Source organism: Mobula hypostoma, chromosome 6, assembly GCF_963921235.1.
Source record: "Mobula hypostoma chromosome 6, sMobHyp1.1, whole genome shotgun sequence".
Taxonomy (NCBI): Eukaryota; Metazoa; Chordata; class Chondrichthyes; order Myliobatiformes; family Myliobatidae; genus Mobula; species Mobula hypostoma.
In genome coordinates, this window is record NC_086102.1 from 168908619 (window position 1) to 168933067 (window position 24449).

At 39.6% G+C, this 24449-nt stretch overlaps 1 protein-coding gene across 1 annotated transcript in view; it reads left to right on the forward strand.

Moving 5' to 3' along the window:
* The window catches only part of erich2 (glutamate-rich 2), a 132791-nt gene that overhangs the window by 105745 nt on the left and 2597 nt on the right, over window positions 1–24449 (forward strand). The window contains exons 3-4 of the mRNA XM_063050116.1: window positions 11421–11478; window positions 18161–18232. Of these exons, the coding sequence (XP_062906186.1) occupies window positions 11421–11478; window positions 18161–18232 (130 nt within the window). The remainder of the gene's footprint in view (window positions 1–11420; window positions 11479–18160; window positions 18233–24449) is intronic.

Below are 24449 nucleotides of genomic sequence, written 5' to 3' on the forward strand. Positions count from 1 at the left end.
CGTGACCAGAAACACATCATAACATGAACTATAGAGTCCAAACCACAAATCACATCAATTAAACCTTGCCCAAGACCCAGGACTCCAGCACCATGCTCTGGCAGCATCAAGCAAGAGGGAGAGAGACACCATTCATACGCAGACACCTTCCTCTGGGAGAAGTGGGCGACAGGGAGAGAGAGAGAGAGAGAGACAGGTTACATGCAGACACCTTCCTCTGGGAGCAGCAAGCCAGAGGGAGAGAAGGACTGGTCACCTGCAGGCTGTCTGCGCGGGACACCCACCCCACTTTCGCTCTCGCCTTCATGGGTTTCAATCTTCCACGACACTTTAATCGGTGAGATTGGTGAAAAATAGAGTCAATCATAGGCTTGTGGCCCGTCTTAAAGCATCTTGGCCTCCAGGCCCCACACTTCACTTGATACCTCACCGAACTCACTCGGAGACAGCAAAGCACCAATTGGCCCAAAATGTAGATCACAGGCTCCAACACTAGCAAAATCTCATTTGAAAAATAAAAGAAGTGAAAGAAGTAGTTCCGGAAGATAATGTCGTCAGCAAACAACACAGTCAAGGGCAACATCCTCCAGACTTTCATTTTGTCAACAAGCTATTTTCTTGTTCAATAGCTACCAAATTTATCAAAACTTACTCTCACAAATCAAAGCTGGTTGTTCTTAACTACTAATGCCTTTTCTCTGTCAATTTTTTGGATTAGAGGGGAGCAAATACAGGCGTACTATAAGATAAAAAGAGAGAGAAAATGAGGAACTATGGCATTTTTTACCGAATAGAAGTACGGAAAATGTTGAATCTATAATAAGGTATGTAATAACAGAACCCCTTAGAGAGAATAATAGGACTGAAAAGAGTCTCTGTGCATTTATGAAAGGAAAATTATGTTTGACTAATCCACTGGAATTATTTGAGAATATGACTAGCAGAATAGTTAAGTGGATGTAATGTGTTTGAATATTCAGAAGACTTTAATAAGGTCCAACACAGCAGGCTAATGGACAAAATTAGAGCATACAGAGATGGGTGTAGTACATTGATAAGGACTGAGAATTTGGTATCATACAGCAGGCAAAGAGTAGTAATAAATAGATGACTCTGGCATTGCTGGCTCTGACTAGAGTGCCACTGGAATTGATGTTTGGGCACTGGATATTCTGATTTATCGCAGTTGATTTGGCAGAAGGGACCAAATATCATGTTTACAAGTTTGCTGGTGATGCAAAACTAAGCAGGGTTGTGCTTAGGAGGGAGAATGTAAAAGACTTCAAAAAGTAATTGGGCAAGATGACAGTAGATGAAATCGATGTGGAAAAAGATAAAATATCCAGTTCAAAGTATCGAAGTATCCACAAAGTGTGCAAAACAAAAAAATCGTATTTTTTAAACATGGAGAGGTTCAGTAATGATGTTCAAAGTGGCCTTGCACAAAAGTCACTGAAAGCCAACAAGCAAGTGGAACAAGCAATTAGAAAGCAAAATGGCATGTTGGTCTTTATCATTAGAGGATTTAAGTACTGAAGCAAAACGTTTTGTTGTAGATAGATGGCACCAGAAGTAATGGGTACAATTTTGGTCACTTCACCTAATAATGTATATATTTGCCATAGAGGATGTGCATCAAAATTTCATTAGATTAGTTCCACAATTGATGGTTTTTTTCATCTGAGGAGAGATTGAGTAGCCTTATCTTTTACTTTCTAGATTTTGAAAGAAGACATCTCACTGAAACTATATAAATTCATACAGGACTCAACAGACTGGTTGCAGGGAGGATATGTCCTCAGAACAAGGGATAGGCTATTTATGACTAAGGTGATTAAAAATTTCTTTGTGGAGGGGTTAGTAAATCTTGTGGAGGCTCAGTCATTGTTGATTCAAAACAAATCAGTAGGTTTCAGAATTTGAAAGGAATCAAATATAACAAAGATTTTGTAGGACAGTGGCAGTGAGAAAGTTAGTCATAATTTTGACAAAGCAGGCTCAAAAGGCCAACTGGTCTTCTCCTGCTCCTATATTTTATTTATGTATTTATCCTTACTCTTGCACTCAAATCCTACTTCAATAGAGTCTCATATTCAATTTGTCTCCTTAACTGCCTGCTCCACCTGAATGTTAGCTTTCAGTGATTCGGGAAGATGCTTTGAACAGCAGTACTTTCCTGTCTTTCATCATTTAAAAGTTGCTCAGCATTCCTGTTTTCTATGACACTTATACTTCAGCAAACTTGGGAATATTACATTTGATTCCTTCAGCTACATTGTTGATAAAGACTGCATATATTTAGGGCCCAAGCAGAGTTAGCAAGGCCTTAGTGGTGACTGCATCTCAGCCAGCAAAATGATGAGGCTTTGCAAGAGTTATTAAATCTTTATTAATACTGATTCACAGAATGATTACACCATTGAATCTACCGGCTGTGTGTTAAATTAAATAATCACCCTACCGTCCCCATAGTCCTGCACACTCTTCTTTTGAATTACTTGTCCAGTACCGTACAGTATTGAATGCTAGACATCTCTCTCTCCCTCTCCTTCACTCTCACACTCACACTCACACTCACTCTCACACTCACACTCTCTCTCTCTCACACACACATTCACTCTCTCTCTCTCACACACACACACTCTCGCTCTCACACACACACTCCTCTCTCTCTCTCTCACACACACACACACACACACCCCTCTGCAGCTTCTTTCTGTCCTGTGCAGTAGACCCCCCCCATACTAGTCAGCCTGTCAGAATGCTGTCAACGGTATATCTATAGAAGCTTTTGAGTGTATTTGTTGACATACCATGTGGCAATCTTGCCTATTATCTTTTTGTCTACAATTGAAAGTCATAGAATCGTACCACATAGAAAAGGGCTCTCTCCATCATCTCGGTTCCAACTACCAAGTGTTTGTATACACTAATCCCATTTTCCTCTTGCATCCCCAGCAACTGCCCCCTCACCATTCTCCTGCCACTTATCTACACTATTCCCCCCCCCCATGCCATATCAAATTACAGTAGCCAGTTAGCATGACTTCAGAATGAAGGAGGAAACTAGAGGACACAGGAGATTCACATGCTGTTGCAGAGAATATCCAACTCAAAGTTCTAGTTCTTGACCACTTCCACAATGGTAAATGGTTTATTTCTTTCTACTCTGTCTCTGCACATAATGATTTTATTACTTCCATCATAGGCCCCTTATTCCTTGGATCTTTAGATAAACATCTTCTCCACTTAATCAAAACTTTCACACCTTTCCTGAATGATATTTCAGTTGTGGCTGGACTCATTCTTCCTATGGGTTCACCATGATTTACTTTCACAGGATAGTGCTATTTATAAAGCTCAGTGTTATGTATTCTCTTTTTTTCTTTTTTTGTAATTTATTTTTTATTGAAGTTCATCATCAAACATTTTCATAAGATGTATTTCAGATACTGTACATATATATCATATGATCATATTTGTCACAAATCTCCACATAATATTTATCTGAGGTATACACTTATAGAAAGGAGAGGAAAGAAAGAACAATCGAAAGAAGAAAACTATGTACAAAGTAGGGAGTGATTTTTTTTACAACATATTCATTGACTTGTGAGAATAAAATCAGGCCTCTGAGGTGTTATGTAGTTAAACCATTTTTCCCAGTATGAATAAAATTGTTCCAACTTATGATTAACAGATGCTGTTATCTTCTCCATTTTGTAAATGTCCATTGCAATTTCCATCCATACATTTAAAGTTGGGCTCTCCTGTGATAACCATTTCCTGGTAAGGGTCTTTTTACCAGCCACCAGCAGTATATTGATTAAATATTTATCTCTTCTCAACCATTCTTGAGGTATATACCCAAAATGTATGGTCTTACTCTCTAAGGGTATTTCACATTTAAAGATGTCTTGTAGGGCATTATGTATCCCACTCCAATAGTCTTTGATAACGGGGCATTCCCAGAAAATATGATAATGGTTTGCATTTTGATTTCCACAATTTCTCCAGCAAACAGGGGTGTTACTATCATAATGAGAGAGTGTAATAAAACATCTTATCAAGTTTTTCCACCTGAACTCCCTCCATTTCTGTGAACTGGTACACTTCCATTGATACCTCCATAATATTGTCCATTCTTCCTCAGATATTATTATCCCTCCTTCCTTCTCCCATTTTGTTTTAACATATGAAGTCGAATGTGTTTTAAGATTTGACAAACCCTTATATAAGCTTGAAATGATTCTACTACCATTGTCTGAATTATATACTTTTCTAAATAGCTCTATCAGACATGTACTTGCCTTGGTTACATTTTTAACCATCCTATTAACATACTGTCGCATCTGTAAATACCGGTAAAAGTCTTGTTTTTCTAAGGGTTTCTTTTTGAGCATTTCAAAACTGAACAGTGTTCCTTTTTTCATTATATTGGAAATAGCTGTTATTCCTTTAGCTGTCCAGTCCTTAAATCTAGCATCCAGTTTATTCGGCGTAAAATCCGAGTCATATGCACACCATTTAAGAATCTCTAGTTTATCTCTAGTTTATATTCTTCTATAACAGTTTTCCATTTTTAAGAGTCCATTTCACCCACAGGTTATCAATAGTATTTATGTAACTTTGTAGGTTATTATCAGCCAAAATTGCCTGTATGGGGATGGGAAGTATCCTCTTCTCAATGTTTTTCCATTGAGCGTCATGTGATGGGTTGCACCAGCATATCACAGCTCTCAACAGTGCTGCAAAATAATAATCTCAAAGAGAAGGTAGGCCCCATCCCTCCTTTTCCTTGGCTAATTGTAAAGTTTTGAGATGAACCCTAGGCCTTTTACCTTGCAATATATATCTTGATAGCATCTTGTTCCATTCTTGAATTGATTTTGGTTAATCTCTATTTGTAGGGTCTGAAAGCGATATAGTAGTCTAGGCAGAAAATTCATTTTAATAGATTCAATCCTTGAACTGAGACCAAGGAAAGGAATTAGGTTCCATCTTATTATATCTTCCTTAATTGTATTATCTTTTCTCAACTACTTTTTCGGTCTGTCCTAACTCAATGCATAATGTATATATAACCACAGATGTCTCTGCTTTCACAATCCTTTCAGAAATATGTTTTCTGATTGATAATGCCTAATCTCATTATCCCTACCACAACGTAACAGCAGGTTTCTCAGCACTAAATTACACTTGCCAACTATATGCTCATTCTACCAGCCCATCTGAATCCTATTGAAGATTATTGCAATCTTCCGCGAGGCTGTGTTGCATAGAGGCCAGGAAGCCAGAAGGTGGGGCTTGAGTGCATGATTGACTTCATCTCTCACCAATCTCGCCAATTAAAGTGCCGAGGAAGACTGAAATCATCGAAGCCGGTGCGGAATATGAGTGTCGTCTACTAGCCTCTCACTTGCTGCTGCTGGAAAAGGTGACTGTACATGGCAGTCTGTTGCTCGCTGCTCCTGAGGGAGGTCCTTGCATTCGACTGATCTCTCTCTCTCCCTCGATGTTGTCTCTGGATGTTGCCGTAGCAAGTTTTAATTGACTTGGACTCTTAGTTTTATGATGTGTTCCAGTTCTGGTTGCTCTTTTTTGTTACTATTTTTGAATCGGGCAGCCTGCAGATAATGAACTGTACTGAAATATGCCTTTTGATTTTGCTTTATGTTCTGTGTTTTTGCTTGGGTTTTTTTGTGTTTCCATTTGCACGATTTTTTTGTACATGGGGAGGGGTTTGATGGTTGATGTTTTTCTTTGAACGGGTTAGTTCTTCTTTATCCCATGACTGTCTGTGGGGAAGGCGAATTTTAGGGTTGCATATTGCCTACATACTTTGATAATAAGTGTACTTTGAATCTTTGAACATATGTTGCAGGTTTTTGTTTTATGTTTCAGAAAAGCCATAGCAACTGATTTATTGAACGCCAAAAAACTAAACTCAAATCACACTAAAAACCCTTAACGTAATTATGTCATCATATCAGACTAGCCTCTTAAAGTGAAACCCCAACTCAATGTTGGTGGTTGTGAATTATGTACATTTCCACCAATTACGTTAACCCACAAAGTCATTCGCAAATTTGTTGCACGTGTTACATTTTCCTTGGTAGTGAGTCACCTTGCACATTGCAGTTCTTCTGGTAAAGGTACAAAACACTTAAGGAGGGAGCATTTGATTTAGACCCTGTGACAGTGAACAACAAAGATATACCTCCAAGTTAAGATTATATGCAACTGAGAGGGATTAGAAGGTTACCATGTATCTTCTGCCCTTCCAAAAATGGAAGTAGAGATCATTGTTTGAGAGGTGTAGACAGAGTATTCCTGGAAAGTAATGGTGGAGTATCACAACTGTGGTACGCAAGTAGTGAAGGGAATGTTAACAATAGTGAAAGAAGTGTTAGTCAACCAGCTGTTTTACCCTATACTTCTTCCACTTTTTGATTGTTGTGAGAACAGCAGTCCTCCAGACTAAGACTAAGGAGCTGGTGGTAGACCTGAGCAGAGCTAAGGTACCGGTGACCCCTGTTTCCATCCAGGGGGTCAGTGTGGACATGGTGGAGGATTACAAATACCTGGGGATACGAATTGACAATAAACTGGACTGGTCAAAGAACACTGAGGCTGTCTACAAGAAGGGTCAGAGCCGTCTCTATTTCCTGAGGAGACTGAGGTCCTTTAACATCTGCCGGACGATGCTGAGGATGTTCTACGAGTCTGTGGTGGCCAGTGCAATCATGTTTGCTGTTGTGTGCTGGGGCAGCAGGCTGAGGGTAGCAGACACCAACAGAAGCAACAAACTCATTTGTAAGGCCAGTGATGTTGTGGGGATGGAACTGGACTCTCTCACGGTGGTGTCTGAAAAGAGGATGCTGTCTAAGTTGCATACCATCTTGGACAATGCCTACCATCCACTACATAATGTACTGGGTGGGCACAGGAGTACATTCAGCCAGAGACCCATTCCTCCGAGATGCAGCACAGAGCGTCATAGGAAGTCATTCCTGCCTGTGGCCATCAAACTTTACCACTCCTCCCTTGGAGGGTCAGACACCCTGAGCCAATAGACTGGTCCTGGACTTATTTCATAATTTACTGGCATAATTTACATATTACTATTTAACTATTTATGGTTTTATTACTATTTATTATTTACGGTGCAACTGTAACAAAAACCAGTTTCACCCAGGATCAATAAAGTATGACTATGACTATAACAAGTTAGCTACATTTCATCATGTTTCTGATCAGTACCGAGTAGATGATGGAAAGGCTCTGTAGTGTCAGAAGATGAGTCACCTTCTGCAAATATGTCAGCCTCTGGCCTCTCAGAGCCACAGGATTTATGTGACTTGACTGGTTGATTTTCTGGTCAATGTGGATTCTAGGATATGATAGTTGGCATTCAATGAGGGTGATGCTTTTGAATACTGAGGATTATTGATTAGACCTTCTCTTATTGGAGATGGCCATCTCTGCCTGACACTTTTGTAGCACAAAGGTATTCAGTAATTTTTCAACCTGCATGTCATTTTGGATCTTGCTACTGCAGGTGTACAGTACTTCATCCTATAGAGGCATTATGAACTTATTAAACATTGCACACTTTTTAGCAAACGTTCTACAATTATGATCTTTTTATGGTAGGAACACTGTTGATGAAGTGGCTGGAGAGAGTTGGGCTACAGCAGCCAAGATTCCTGCAATAATTAGTGTTGGAAAACTTCTCTAAAATGTAACAAAGGACTTCATTGACACAAATTGGAATTGTCAGGTGCTACTAATAAGCAATTAGGTTAATTGTTTCACTTATTCTTTCAAAACACCAATAAACATAACTCTAGTTGCATCTTGGGTCTTTGTCATGCATAAGTCAATTATAACTTAATAGCATCACATGCAAAATGCTGGAGGAACTCAGCAGGCCAGGCAGCATCTGTGGAAAAAAGTACATTTGACGTTCTGGGTCTCGCCCCGAAATGTCAACTGCACTTTTTTTCCATAGATGCTGCCTGGCCTGCTGAGTTCCTCCAGCATTTTGTGTGTGTTGCTTGGATTTCCAGCATCTCCAGATTTTCTCTTGTTTGTGATTTGATTAATAGCATCGTTATAGGAATGATAGGATGGCGCTTATTTTATTAGATTCATACTCAGACTCTTTACCCAGAAATGAGAGCAGGAATCCCACCAACAGCAGCCAGAGAATAAATGCTAATTAAATAAATTTGGAATATGATGATGAAAGTAGTAATGGTGACTGTGAAACTTCTAAATTGCCGCCAACTTCACTAATGCCCTTAATGTCAATCTTTTCCAGGTTAACCTATATCCAGATTTACAGGTATAATTGACTCTCTGCCATCTTCTTAAATGGCCTTTAAAAAACACTCTCAGCTGATAATTGGGGAAGAAAAACAAATGGTGACTTTTCAGTGGCAAACTTATCATGTGAATGAAGAAATGGGAGAATTAACCCAATATTTTTTCCCAAGAAAAATGGGCAATAATCTTGAAGTATGATTATAGGTCCTCCTTGGTTATGTTTGCCCGATTCATGAACACCTGTGAGATGGATGTGGATGAATTTGATGGCTGCTATATAGTTGCAGATGTCTTCTGCCAGGTGGGAATGGGGCAATAAGAGCTGACAGTGTTGAACAGACTCACTTGCTCACTCACTGCATTAGTGAGGCCACTGTTCCCTTGCCTGTTCACTTTCCCATCACAGCTGCTTCTTTGATCCTCTTCTGCCCACTGTTGGTATTCATTTCTAACTTACAAACAGTTCAGGTTATAAACAGTTCTTAACAACTGAACTCTGTCATAACCTGGGGACTGCTTGTATTGATTATATCGCTGTTGTTAAAAGCACATTTCCATGTGAATGATGCCATGGAAAATCTTTTAAATTTTCTATCTTGCTTTAGTACAGTTTATTTTGAATTAGTTAATACCATGTAATGGTCAAAATGTTCAGGAATTAATGTGACTTTCAAAGACATACTTGATTAAAAATTTGACGGGAATATATGTTAAGTAACAGAACATTGCATGTATTGATGCAGAGAAGTAACTTTCTTAATAAGTAGAATACTTGGACCACAGTTCATATTGTTTCAAAATTGGTGACTTGGAACACGTGGGTGCTGGTCTTAGGACTACACATGGGATAACAGTTCTGCTGATATGACTAGTAGATCTCATTTGGCAAAACACTTAGTAATTCAAAGCCATTTCATGAGATTTTGTGTAATTTTACCTTCCTACTAATATTAACAGATTTTATTTATCATAATTCTGTGAGCACTTGTTCTGTCAAATTCTGTCATTTTTTGTTGCCTCCTGTAAGTTTACTGCTCTTCATTTGATGTAAGCTTTAGAATTGACAAATTCATTTTGAATGCAGCATACCTTGGCTGCTGACTTTGGGGCATTCCATGTAGTAAATCTACTCTGACAAATAACCTCAAGGACTGATATTTTAGTATCCTTAAGTCAAATTCATGTGCATTGCTAATCCCACAATTTGGAATGTAATCTTTCATTTGCATTTTTTTTTAAATCCTGTGAAAATGTAGATGTAGCCTCATTTTAGGTTTTTTTTACAGTCCATTTGATTATGGCTTCCTCAGATAAGCTGAAGATTTTAAAGCTAAATTTTGCCTTACTGGAGCTGTAGCCAGGTTGCAATATTATTATTGTACTGTTAATTAAATTGACTCCTGATACAGGTAACTATAATAACACACATCAAAGTTACTGGTGAACGCAGCAGGCCAGGCAGCATCTCTAGGAAGAGGTGCAGTCGACGTTTCAGGCCGAGACCCTTCGTCAGGACTAACTGAAGGAAGAGTGAGTAAGGGATTTGAAAGTTGGAGGGGGAGGGGGAGATCCAAAATGATAGGAGAAGACAGGAGGGGGAGGGATGGAGCCAAGAGCTGGACGGGTGATAGGCAAAAGGGATACGAGAGGATCATGGGACAGGAGTTCCGGGAAGAAAGACTGGGGGGTGGGGCGGGACCAGAGGATGGGCAAGGGGTATATTCAGAGGGACAGAGGGAGAAAAAGGAGAGCGAGAGAAAGAATGTGTATATAAAAATAAGTAACAGATGGGGTACAAGGGGGAGGTGGGGCATTAGCGGAAGTTAGAGAAGTCGATGTTCATGCCATCAGGTTGGAGGCTACCCAGATGGAATATAAGGTGTTGTTCCTCCAACCTGAGTGTGGCTTCATCTTTACAGTAGAGGAGGCCGTGGATAGACATGTCAGAATGGGAATGGGATGTTGAATTAAAATGTGTGGCCACTGGGAGATCCTGCTTTCTCTGGCGGACAGAGCGTAGGTGTTCAGCAAAGCGGTCTCCCAGTCTGCGTCAGGTCTCACCAATATATAAAAGGCCACATCGGGAGCACCGGACGCAGTATATCACCCCAGCCGACTCACAGGTGAAGTGTTGCCTCACCTGGAAGGACTGTTTGGGGCCCTGAATGGTGGTAAGGGAGGAAGTGTAAGGGCATGTATAGCACTTGTTCCGCTTACACGGATAAGTACCAGGAGGGAGATCAGTGGGGAGGGATGGGGACGAATGGACAAGTGAGTCGCGTAGGGAGCGATCCCTGTGGAATGCAGAGAGAGTGGGGGAGGGAAAGATGTGCTTAGTGGTGGGATCCCGTTGGAGGTGGCGGAAGTTATGGAGAATAATATGTTGGACCCGGAGGCTGGTGGGGTGGTAGGTGAGGACCAGGGGAACCCTATTCCTAGTGGGGTGGCAGGAGGATGGAGTGAGAGCAGATGTACGTGAAATGGGGGAGATGCATTTAAGAGCAGAGTTGATAGTGGAGGAAGGGAAGCCCCTTTCTTTAAAAAAAGAAGACATCTCCCTCGTCCTAGAATGAAAAGCCTCATCCTGAGAGCAGATGCGGCGGAGATGGAGGTTTGCCAAGAGCTGGACAGGTGATAGGCAAAAGGGATACAAGAGGATCAGACAGGTGATAGGCAAAAGGGATACGAGAGGATCATTTTGGATCTCCCCCTCCCCCTGCAACTTTCAAATCCCTTACTCACTCTTCCTTCAGTTAGTCCTGATGAAGGGTCTCGGCCTGAAACGTCGACCGCACCTCTTCCTAGAGATGCTGCCTGGCCTGCTGCGTTCACCAGCAATTTTGATGTGTGAATTTCCAGCGTCTGCAGAATTCCTGTTGTTTGCATTTTTAAACTATAATAACACCATAGATTTGTGTTTTTACTATCTGCCTTTTTACTTAAATACTTTGCCATTTCTCATTTGATTACCAGGTTATGTGTTGATTGTTATAATTAAGAGAGCAATGGAATATTTTTCATGAAATTACAGGTGCCATTGCATTAATTACAAAAACTGTACTACTTTTATTGTGCTCTTCTTTTGGTAGTTCTTGAAAGCAATAATGGACCGAGACTACAAGCTGTCAAGTAAGCTTTGCCAAATGAGTAAGTACAAAAAATTACCTCTGAGTACTTACTATGATTTAGGATTTTTTAAAATACTTTTCAAATGTTTCTTTTACAATTGAGTAATTGTAAAATAAACTTTTATCTTTTAAGTATTTTAAATGAAAATAAATTCACAGTGATATAAAAAGTTGTGTCAATTGAAACCAGGTTTTGTGGAATTCACAATTTTCTCTTCTCAGGACAACTGGTCAGCATTCATCCTGAAAATTGAGGTCCTCCTTTAGTCAGGGTCAACTGTGTATGTTGCTTCCTAGCTGCCTATGTAATACGCAAGCCTGGGCAGTACAATATGGAGAGCAAGCTGTTGCCCGTGCAGCAGACTGCCCGTCTCCACACAGCTGATTGATGAACCCAAAGTAATGGCAGAGACCAATATAGTTTGGCACCAGCAGTGTCGCAGGATTTACCAGTCAGTGTTGAGCTCAATGTAGTACTGCCTTAGAGACTGCAGCTCCAGATTTTTCCTCAGGGTTTACTCCCAAAGCCTTTCTCATGAGTGGGTATAGCTGTAAAGTAGGGGAGGTTGGAGGTTTGAGATCAGAGTTTTCCTTCTCCTAGATGAGCTGCCAACCATGGTTAATGAGCCCCATCTGCCTGAAGTGACTAGTTTTAAGGCACCAGTAACATGCTTTTGCCCCTTTTTCTACCAGTAGAAACAGTTCCAACGGGGCTACATAGCTAAACCATACATGAAGGCTGGAAGCTGCGTTGTCAGACACTATTTGAGATGCAAGCCATTGGGAGCATTTAATAGATAGCGGGAGCTTATCCCCACTATCTCCCCCAACTATGACAACGTTAAGGAACCTCCTGAAAATAATGTACAATGTTTTAAAATGCATAATCCAAATTAGGACTATAGGTGACCAATCTTAGAGAGACACAAGCTGGGTATGTGAAGGAGGAAGCCTGTTTTGGCCAAGGGAAATTTGCTAATCTGAGGTCTAGTGGTGATCAGAATCATACTGCATTTTCAGCTCCCCTTGAGAGCCTAGAGCTCCATGTGAAGTGCATGAAGTAGGCTTCTTGAGACTATAGCTCATGAAAAAAGTTACCTTATAGTCAATACTGTATATTCAGGGAGTTCACTGAATCTTGGGCAGTCCATGTTATTTGCCAGATTTATCTATGTTTAAAGTTGAATCTCGGAGAGTAAAGGTTATCCTCACTCCTTAGTTTATCACTTCCTTAGTTTATCATTCCCATCTCTCTGAACTAGTATAACAGAGCACATTTTAAACCATTCCTTCAGGACTATCAGGTGCCTCATGTACAATGTCATCAGAGTGCTTAGGGTGTAAATCAAATGACTGTACCTCTCCAGGGTCAAACTGCAGTTTCTGCAGAGCGAGTTCTACATTTCATCATCACCTACTGCATCCTTCGTAACTTCACCATCAAGAGGGATCACCATTTACTTCAAGTAGGCAAATTGGATCCAAAACTAACTTGGTAATAAGAATATTTTCCCACGCAGAGAATGGATGGACTCTGAATGAACTACCTGAATGGATGATGGAGGTAGGGTCTCTCGGATTGAAAAAGTATCTAGATGACACTTGAATTGCCAAGGCGTAGAACCCTACAGACCAAATGCTGATGAAAGGGATTAACATAGATGGGTTCTTGATGGTTAGCTTGAATATGGCGTGCCAAAGGGCATATCTCTCTGCAGTTTGACTCTATAAGAGAATGTTGGCAGTTAGCAGTGAGGTGAAGTTCGCTCTGGACAAGCCTACTGATCAGTAGCTACTAAGCTCAGAAAAGACCTCACTCCATATTTTCAACAATATTACATCAGTGATAACTTGGGGAAGACTGACCTTCTTTGCATGCCTGATTTTGGTGTTTAGTTGTGGAGGACCAATGCTGAGAAGTTATAGTTTGACTTCCACTCTACAGTGCAAATGCTGTAGACTTAAAATATTGTCACTACTCTAATAAAACCAATAGCCAATATTGACTATTTCAAAATGTTAGTTGTAACATCTGATCACTTTTCAATAAATGACAACATTCCTTGGTAAGATGTTGAGCAGTGACAAAGCAATGGAAAAGAAAGAAATTAATAAGAAAATGATTTTCTGTTTTCAGGTTTTAGTGAACCTTGATGATTAGTGAAAGACTCCACTGAAATGATTTCATCCAAATCAGCGGCAGTCAAGAGAGTTTCTCAACATATCAAAAAGTCATTCAGTCCAATTAAATGTCTTCATAAAAAATTCTTAAAGAGTAATGTTCTCTCTGTTCCTGGTATTTGATTGCCATTCACAAAATTCACTATCTCTCTTATGCTCAAGGTTGCAATGTTTTAAGTCTGTGACATTCTCAGCTGAACTTCAGTAAACTTGGCAGCTAATCACCCTGCCAGAACTGTAGTACTGAGTCCAGAGAATTCTTTTCTTTAAGGTAAACATAAGAGATTGTGCTAATCCTTAACCATGCATATAAATATTGCTGCATCAAACTATTAGAAGAATAGAACTGCACAGAATAAAGTAATCAAAATATGCCTTCACCACTGCAAAGAGCAGAGCAAATGAAGGATTGTAGGAGAAAGTCTGGAATATAAGAGTGCCTACATTATGCAAAGTCCTCAGAACTAGTGGAAAAAAAGTGGTCCTTTCCATTGAAACATTCCACCTTCCATTTGAGGAGTTGCTTGGTAATCAAACCTTGTACCAACCATATTATCTAGCCATTGTCTACGGCATGAGGATTCTCCCTACTTCCAGACTCATAACGGTATTGATGATCAACCACTGAAAGGCAGAAATTCTGAACTATTGCTGAGTAGCAGTCTTCACTGGTGACAACAAGCAGAGTTCTGACTTGTGCAGCATGTCGAATGAAGGAGACCTCCACCTGCCTCACTGACAGCAGAAATTATTTTAATCTGCCTCCAGTAAGACTATTAATATTGGTTGACACTAAGAAATTGCATCACTTCCAAACTGAATAGGATTCAATTCTGGCTCCCCAAATATCCTGTGAGCAGTTTAAGCCTTTATGGAGGTTGACAGCACTGGGCATTAGCCCTCCCATGTCTGTTATCCTAGAATAGTCCCTGGGCAAGTATGCTGGAGTAGGAAAAACATTTGAATTAGGAGCAGGAATAGGCCACAGGAACAGCCCTTGAGGCTGCTCCACCATTTAATGAAATTTTGGTTGGTCTGGCCATAACCTCAACTCCAGTTGTCTCTGTCTTAAAAATGTTAAGACTTTACTTCCATTGCTTTTTAAGTAACAGAATTCCAAAAACTCTCAACTCTCTGAAGAAAAATAAATAAGTATCTTAAATGAGCAACTCCTATTTACAAACAGTGACCCCAGATCAAGATTCTTCCATGTGAAGCCTATCAGTACACCTCAAGGTATTATAAGTTTCATTCAAGTCCCCTTCAATTTAGTAGATACTTCCTAGTCTTCCTTGTCTTATGGTTGGTTTCTTCATAAGACAACCAATCCTTTCTAGGTACTCAATTAGTAAACCTTCTCTGTTCTGTTTCCAAGCACTATTGTCTTTAATAAGGACATCAATATTGTACACAGTACTCCAGATTCGTATGGTAGTCCAGAGGGTGCACAGCGAGCGTAGCGCTTAGCATAACGCTGTACAGCTTTAAGATCGGGCTTCAATTCTTGCCATTGTCATAAGGAGTTTGTATTTTCTCCCTGTGACTGCATGTGTTTCCTCCAGGTGTTCTGGTTTCTTCCCACATTCCAAAGACATACAGGTTAGGTTTAGGGTTAGCCTGCTCACAACTTACTATGTTGGTGACGGAAGCATGCTGATACTTGCGGACGGCCCCCAGCACCTCCTCAGACTGGGTTGGTCATTGACTCAAAAGATGCAGTTCACTGTACGTTTCAATGTACATGTGACAAATAAAGCTAATCTTTAAAAGAAAATAATAAATAAATTGATTAAAATATGAAAAAATTGATCTTATCAATACCTTATGTCGCCCCCTCACCAGTCTCATATGCAAACTTGGCTCAATAGCTAACTCAGCTAACAGCCACATTTCTCAGTGAAGAGAAGGCCACATTTCATAAGCATTTATGTCTAGGTCAGTATGATTTTGGTTTCAATCAAACAGGAATGTCATGATGTTCCGATTAAAGCTGCGTAAATGCTGTGAGCGAATGCTGTGTAACTGCTGCCCAAACACAATTATCGGTTAGAAAGAAGTAATAGAGCATACACTGCATAAAATTGTAAAGGAAGTATATTTGCTAATTTCAGCTTTATCAAAATGGTTATTAACAGAAAATAAATAAAAGGGCTTATTACAGTTAAACTAGTCTAAATGTCCACATGACCGTTGGAGCTCATCTCTTCCAAAGATGGGTATAACCATTATTCCCGGCATCGAAACCACAGTCTGCGTGAAAGCCCCAGCCACAGTCCGAACTTCCTTTAAATTCCATCTCCAACAAACTGACTCTCTGTCAGGAGTACTGGCCCTCCTTCTTGCAGACATTTATCTGCACAAAGTACTTCTTACAATGAGGACTCTCCTTTCCATAGCATTCTGTGGCATCTTCCCTTCTGTCCTGCTCTGCAGCTCCTCCCAAAAAGACCCCAAACCAGAGTAGTGTCCATCAAAATGCTCTCTTCACCCTGCTCTCTCTAGAAATTTCTCCAGATCCCACCGTCCTGATTGGCTGACACAACATTCCTAAGTAGAACAGCAGGGCTTCTTATCTTAGCCAAAACCAAAACATTCTACCAGCAGGACACACTGCTTTTGCTGAAAACTGGTAAAATGATTTAACATGGCATTACATTTATATAACTGAATTGTAACATCCCTATTTTTAACTTGAATTCATTTAATAATAAATGATAACATTGTTGTTAGTTTTTGAAATATTTGCTTTGGCTGCATACTAGCCTTTTAATGATCGTGCACAAGAATACACAGACCTCTTTGCACTTTGAAATTCTGCAATCTCTCGTTACTTCAATATATGATTTCTCCCTTGTGGGTCTGGCACACCAGCTTCCCTATTTCTCATGTTCTCATGATGGACTATCATCGTTAGATGTCTTCCACATAGAATATTCATCTATTATCCTGCTTGTTGAACCCTTGAAGGGCTGATATCTGAGCTAATGCTTGGAGATGTCAACCACAATGGAATGGTATGTTCACATTCCCCCTCGTTCTCTCACTCCCATTGCTGCATGTTGTTCCTCTGTGGGATTGTTTGGTGGTGGCAGCAGAGATGGCACCAGAATCATTAGCATCAAGAGAGCCAATCATGATAAAGGCAAAAAGATGGTTCGCAGATACACCTCCTCTTCGGCACTGTTAGGAGGTGTATCTGTAAACATGCAGATGAGCACAGACAAGACACCTGTTGAAATTAGGGAAGGAACTGCAGATTCAACATACATTCTGCAGCTATTTGTAGGGAGTTTATACATTCTCCCTGTGACCGCGTGGTTTTCCTCAGAGTACTCTGGTTCCCTCCCATGTGTAATTGGGCGGCACGGCCTCTTTGGGCGGAAGAGCCTCTTACCATGCTGTATCTCAGAATATAAAATCTTATACAGCATGATAACTTTCACTACCGCACGGGTTACAGCCTGGTTGACACACTTGCATATGAAGTGGAGGTTCTTCTTGTCTTCCTTGGGAAGCCTTTGGGGCAGTGAGGTAGTGATGAGCGTAAGAAGATAGCTAGGAAACTGGCTGCTGTGTATGTGAATTGATATTTTCAATGTGGTTGATGTAGCTGTGTTTGTGAGGTGCAGTTCTATGTTAAAGAGAAATAACCTTGGCAAATCCTTGATTTCATAGGATTTTTTTCCTGCCTTGTTCCTACCTCATCATCATTATTTCTTCAGAGGTCCTTCATCTGCTCCTGGTATAGAGATCAGGCCTTGACCATTCAGATTCATCGTCAACAATGTAAAAGTCTGTATTTGTAAAGTGATAGTCCGGAGTGCATAGAACTCCCTCTCTCCATTAGCACGAAAATAGTTTAGCATTTATGAAGTATTAAACCACTTATTATGTTGATAAAATAAAGGAAGAATTATGTACTCAAACCATGCATGATTATTCCTGAAGTGATTGAGACTGAGCACCCCATCCAACAGGGTGATTAGATGTGGATTAGCAGTTACCTAGTTTGTGGTAAAGTGTTTTAAATTTGCTTCTAAATGGTTTGGTTATTTAAACCAAATGAGAACTGAAACTCCAAATTATTAAAAACAGAAACGACTGAAGAAACTCAACAGGCTCGACAACATCTGTAGAGATAAAGAGAGAGAAAGGGAGAGACAGAGGTAATGTTTCGGGTTGAAGGCCCTTTGTTAGAATTGGAAAAGAGAGGTGAAAACGTGTTAGTTTTAAGTTGTTCAGAAAGTGTGGCAGGGATGAATAGGATAAAGAGAACATTTGTGATAGGATAAGGCCAATATGGATAAGTTGTACAGGGAGCTGATCAAAGGTTTAATGAGGTAGTAAGGGTGAAAATGGAAGCAAAAAAGTGTAAGAAGTTGCATAATAGTACACGGAGATTTCTAACAGAAATTCTGCTACATCATCTGCATATTTATTATATAATCATTTAACTGTTAAATTTCTTGCTTAAAGTAGCGAGAGGAATAATTGTATTTTGTTCTTTATTGTATATATAGTTCTCCTCTATGAGCCTGAAAATTCAGAGGCCAAACAGTTTGAGGTACTTCTGGAAAAGAAATTACAGTTGGGTAAGCTGAATAAAAGCTGTTTTACATCTTTTACCCAATCGATATGATTTGAATCTTCAGTAAAAAGTATGGTATGATATGAAAATCAACCTTGAAAAATATTTTCTCTTGATGCTGAGTTTATATATTTATGCATTCAGCTCCTTTGGAAAGAGAAACAGTTAATATTTTAGATAGGTGATCCTTTGTCAGAACCACCTTACATGCAGTAAGTGTCCTGAAAGATAGAAACTTGTGCTTGTTAGTTCACATTATCACAAGGTTTTTGGAAAATAATATGCTTAGTAACGCAGAATTTTTTATTGACTATTAACCTTTAAAAGAACTTTTCAGTTCTGAACAAGTGCACCACTGATTATCTGGAGATATTTTTAATTCCTGGTATAATTTAGAAATAGTATCACTTTTGTTAAATATTATGTTAACAGAAGTGTATGTATAGACAAAACTTGCATGTTGTCTGTAGAAGAAGAGAATAAAACACCAGTGATTTAATGGAGAAAATTAAGATTATGGCTCTTAAAAATACTTTAATATTTTGAATAAATGTTATTATTAATAAGCAGCGAGATTTGTATCTGTTAATAATGAAGTAATCAAGTAACAATAATAGATTCTGTGATCTCTATAATTAAGTACATGATATATGCAATTCAAATATGACTTCAGTTCTGCAATTTTTGTATTGGCCTATAGTTCTAAAAATTGATTGTTCGTTGTTACAAATAGAAATGAACAGGTTCAAAATTAGTTATACTTTGTACATTTTAATTTCAAAAAGTTGCCTGAGATCATCATTAACAAGAATTTTCATAAAAACATGAGGTAGACCCAGTGATCTGGTTCTAACATAAAATACAAAGTTTGTAAAATATGACTGATTTTCTATCTCATGTCATTTTGATCACTACATATTGTATGTTATGCATGCATCAGAATCAGGTTTATTATCACCGACATGTGACGTGAAATTTGTTAACTTAGCAGCAGCAGTTCAATGCAATACGTAATCTAGCAGAGAGAGAAAAAAAAATAATAAATAAAATAAATAATAATAATAAATAAACAAGTAAATCAATTACATATATTGAATAGATTTTTAAAGTCCAAAAACAGAAATACTGTATATTAAAACAAAGTGAGGTAGTGTCCAAAGTTTCAATGCCCATTTAGAAATCAGATGGCAGAGGGGAAGAAGCCGTTCCTGAATCGCTGAGTGTGTGCCTTCAGGCTTCTGTACCTCCTACCTGATGGTAACAGTGAGAAAAGGGCATGCCCTGGGTGCTGGAGGTCCTTAATAATGGACACTGCCTTTCTGAGACACTGCTCCCTGAAGATGTCCTGGGTACTTTGTAGGCTAGTACCCAAGATGGAGCTGACAAGATTTACAACTTTTTGTAGCTTCTTTCGGTCCTGTACAGTAGCCCCTCCATACCAGACAGTGATGAAGCCTGTCAGAATGCTCTCCATGGTACGGCTATATAAGTTTTTGAATGTATTTGTTGACATGCCAAATCTCTTCAAACTCCTAATAAAGATTAGCCGTTGTCTTGCCTTCTTTATAACTACATTGATAGGTTGGGACCAGGTTAGATCCTCAGAGATCTTGACACCCAGGAACTTGAAGCCGCTCACACTCTCCACTTCTGATCCCTCTATGAGGATTGGTATGTGTTCCCTCGTCTTACCCTTCCTGAAGTCCACAGTCAGCTCTTTCGTCTTACTGATGCTGAGTGCCAGGTTGTTGCTGTGGCACCACTCCACTAGTTGGCATATCTCATTCCTGTATGCCCTCTCATCACCACCTCATTCTACCAACAATAATTGAATCATCAGCAAATTTATAGATGGTATTTGAGCTATGCCTAGGCACACAGTCATGTGTATATAGAGAGTAGAGCAGTGAGCTAAGCACACACCCCTGAGGTGCACCAGTGTTTATTGTCAGCGAGGAGAATATGTTATCACCAATCCGCACAGGTTGTGGTCTTCCGGTTAGAAAGTCGAGGATCCAATTGCAGAGGGAGGTACAGAGGCCCAGGTTCTGCAACTTCTCAATCAGGATTGTGGGAATGATGGTATTAATTGCTGAGCTATAGTCAATGAACAGAATCCTAATGTAGGTGTTTGTGTTGTCCAGGTGCTCTAAAGCCTTGTGGAGAGCCATTGAGGTTGCATTTGCCATTGACATCGGATGTTCAATTCATTATCTGCAATATCTTGGGTCAATTTAAGCACCATTTTATGGAGAATGAGTATGAAAGTATTAAAGAAGAGATTTAATAGGCTCGATTTTGATCTTTGACTTGACTTATATGGTTGCCAAATGACTGCTTAACCAGCACCACAACAAGCGATTAATGGTAACACATTAAATTGAGGGAGATATTCACAGTATCTTTCCTCATCTTAATTGGACTTCTAAGTGACAAGGGTTTTTTTTTAATTTTAAAACCAAAGCTTACAATTAACAATTAATCTGTGCATTGCTGATTGTTAGTAACAGTATACAGAGAGAAAGTAGTTGGATTTGATTGGTCACTCAGTCTAGAAGTGTTTTCTAACTTCACTCCTGTAAAGTCAGGCCCCAGTCCTGAGAAGCCCAACTAGAAGAAATCAAGTATCTGCATGTAGCCTATAACTCTTATTAATTTCTGAAAATGTCAATGGAATCACTCATAAACGTTCAATTCAGAAAAAAAAACCTTAAATTTAATCTAATTTCATAACATAATCTGTGGCATTCAGATGCCATTCTTCTGCAGTGCCCAAAACTGTAGGTATGCTTTAGTTTTAACTTCGCAGAGCTGTTAGATCACTTCTACTCCTTTGTACTCAGTATTTCAATATAAATGCTGGCATTTTGTTTCTTTTCTGAACTTCTTTGTAGCTCAGTGATTTCTATGCCCATGTTGTATTCAAGTTTGCCACAGTTTTATTCATTTGGTTAATACATTAATCTTTTGCTGGGATTTAAGGCTAATATCTATACTCTTTACAATGGCTTATATTGTTGACAACCTGGATATGTGGCTTTCTATCTAGCCCATCTGCCAAATTGTTTATAAACTTTGTGAGATAATTGTGGACACTTGTAGTATCATGCTAGTCACATCCTGACAAATTGGGTATGTCCATTATCCCTGCTCTTTTTCTCTTACCATTCAGTCAATTTGCTTACTAATTCGAGTAATTTAAGATCAGGGGAGTTCCTTGGGGGGAAAATAAATTAGACTATGCAGTCCCTGTATTGCCCATTTTCTTGAATTAAGTACAGCCGAAATATAGACGTCTAACTTACTGGAGATTGTGCAGTAGCCATAATGCTTAGCGACAGTGCTGGGAGTTACATAGAAACATAGAAAATAGGTGCAGGAGTAGGCCATTCGGCCCTTCGAGCCTGCACCGCCATTCAGTATGATCATGGCTGATCATCCAACTCAGAACCCCGTACCAGCCTTCCCCCCATACCCCCGATCCCTTTAGCCACAAGGGCCATATCTAACTCCCTCTTAAATATAGTCAATGAACTGGCCTCAACTGTTTCCTGTGGCAGAGAATTCCACAGATTCACCACTCTCTGTGTGAAGAAGTTTTTCCTAATCTCGGTCCTAAAAGGCTTCCCCTCTATCCTCAAACTGTGACCCCTCATTCTGGACTTTCCCAACATTGGGAACAATCTTCCTGCATCTAGCCTGTCCAATTCCTTTAGGATTTTATATGTTTCAATAAGATCCCCCCTCAATCTTCTAAATTCCAACGAGTATAAGCATAGTCGATCCAGTCTTTCACCATATGAAAGTCCTGCCATCCCAGGAATCAATCTGGTGAACCTTCTTTGTACTCCCTCTATGGCAAGGATGTCTCTCCTCAGATTAGGGGACCAAAACTTCACACAATACTCCAGGTGTGGTCTCACCAAGGCCTTGTTCAACTGCAGTAGTATCTCCCTGCTCCTGTGCTCGAATCTTCTTGCTATGAATGCCAGCATACCATTCGCCTTTTCACCGCCTGCTGTACCTGCATGCCCACTTTCAATGACTGATGTATAATGACACCCACGTCTCGTTGCACCTCCCCTTTTCCTAATCGGCCACCATTCAGATAATAATCTGTTTTCCTGTTTTTGCCACCAAAGTGGATAACCTCACATTTATCCACATTAAATTGCATCTGCCATGAATTTGCCCACTCACCTAACCTATCCAAGTCACCCTGCATACTCTTAGCATCCTCCTCACAGCTAACACTGCCGCCCAGCTTCCTGTCATCCGCAAACTTGGAGATGCTGCATTAAATTCCCTCATCTAAGTCATTAATATATATTGTAAACAACTGGGGTCCCAACACTGAGCCTTGCGGTACCCCACTAGTCACTGCCTGCCGTTCTAAAAAGGTCCCGTTTATTCCCACTCTTTGATTCCTGTCTGCCAACCAATTCTCTATCCACATCAATACCTTACCCCCAATACTGTGTGCTTTAAGTTTGCACACTAATCTCCTGTGTGGGACCTTGTCAAAAGTTCTACAGCAACAGGGGGAAAAGGATCACTGCAAAGCAATGGACTTGGATGAACAGTGGAGACCTGAAATGTGCAGCTGGGTTTACGTTATCACAGCTAAAGCTCTGAGTCAGGCCCACAAGGCATGGAGGTCACTGCTGCAACATGATAAGTGATCTGAGGAAGCTGGTAAATCATTGTCCATAGCCTGGATTTTCCTGTAAAATGTTATTTCAAATCAAGCAATTGGAAAAGTACATCAAAATGGAGCAAGGAGGGTAAATGCCACGTCGCTTCCATCCTATGACCTTATACTGCCCCCAAGCAGAATTCCTGCCTTTTGCCACAGAACCTGCTGAACCCACAAGAAATTGCAGTAGAATGGCAGCATAACCTTAGAGCAAAGAAGTCCTGTGGTAAAGATCTTTATATGGTTCAGCTGCACTTTGGGTCATCTTATTGTTCCAAATCCATGAAATTTGGATTCACTTTAGACATTGTAGCTTCATATTAATATGTGTCTGATGTTTTAAAATTATTATGAAATATCAGCCATGGTTTCAATTTAGAAACGGCTTTATAATCAGTTTAAAAATGTAATCAACAGGTACAAACACAGTTGATTCCATCCTTTGAAATTCACCCTTAGAAATTTGGCAGTTGCATTTCTCGGGATAAAAACCTTTTAAAGGAGTCTTTATTGGTGTTTTTGACTAGTCATTTTACTGACACCATCCATACTTTCAAGTAGATAAATTTATCAAAACTAATGCTCCAGGAAGCCAACAACAGCATAATATTTTGTCTAGCAACCTACACTTAATGAAATACACAAGGTTTCTGTACAGAAATATGAATAATCAGCCACTGAATGCAGAAGGACATCGCTACCTGAATTTGTTCAGAGACCAGATGGGCTCAGTTAATGGCAGCATTGCATTAGAGTGTTGGGGCTCCTACATTGTAGATAAAGGGCAGGAATTTTTCATAAAGTATTTGCCCTGGCAATAGACAAGGTAAAGGCTTATTTGAAGTAAATGGTTTTACTTTGTAATTTTTACTGATGTTGAGCCAATAATAATGTTGTAACATTAAGCAAGACATTCCATTTCAGAAGTTATTTCCAAAAGTTGTCAGCCAAGATTATATATTTAATTCTAAAATATTACCTTTCAACAGATAGTATCATTGGAGGCATTCACAGGTCTTTTAATTTTGTCAGGTTTTCATGGTCAGTTTTAGTAACAGAGTGATCTTAGGCTTGTGTGGCCATAGCATCACATTAAGCTTTTCATTTCATTTAGGAAGAGAGCATACTACTTCTTGACCACACCACCACAAAAACTCATTCAACCAAGTATTACTGAGAGCACAGATCCCTGTTCAAAGTTAAAAGTAAATTTATTATCACCATGTATTATGTCACCATGTACTACCCTGAGATTTATTTTGTTGTGGGCATTCACAGCAGATACAAAGAAACCCAGTTAAGTTGATGAAAGATGGACAAACCAATGTGCAAAAGACAACAAAATGCAAAGATAGAAAAAAAAACTAAATAAATACATAAATAATATTGAAATCCTGAGTTGTCAAGTCATTGAAAGTCTGTGAAATTATCCACTCTGGTTCAGGAGCCTGATGGTTGAAGGATAATAACTGTTTCTGAACCTGTTGGTGTGGGACCTAAGGCTCCTAGACCTTCTTCCTGCTGA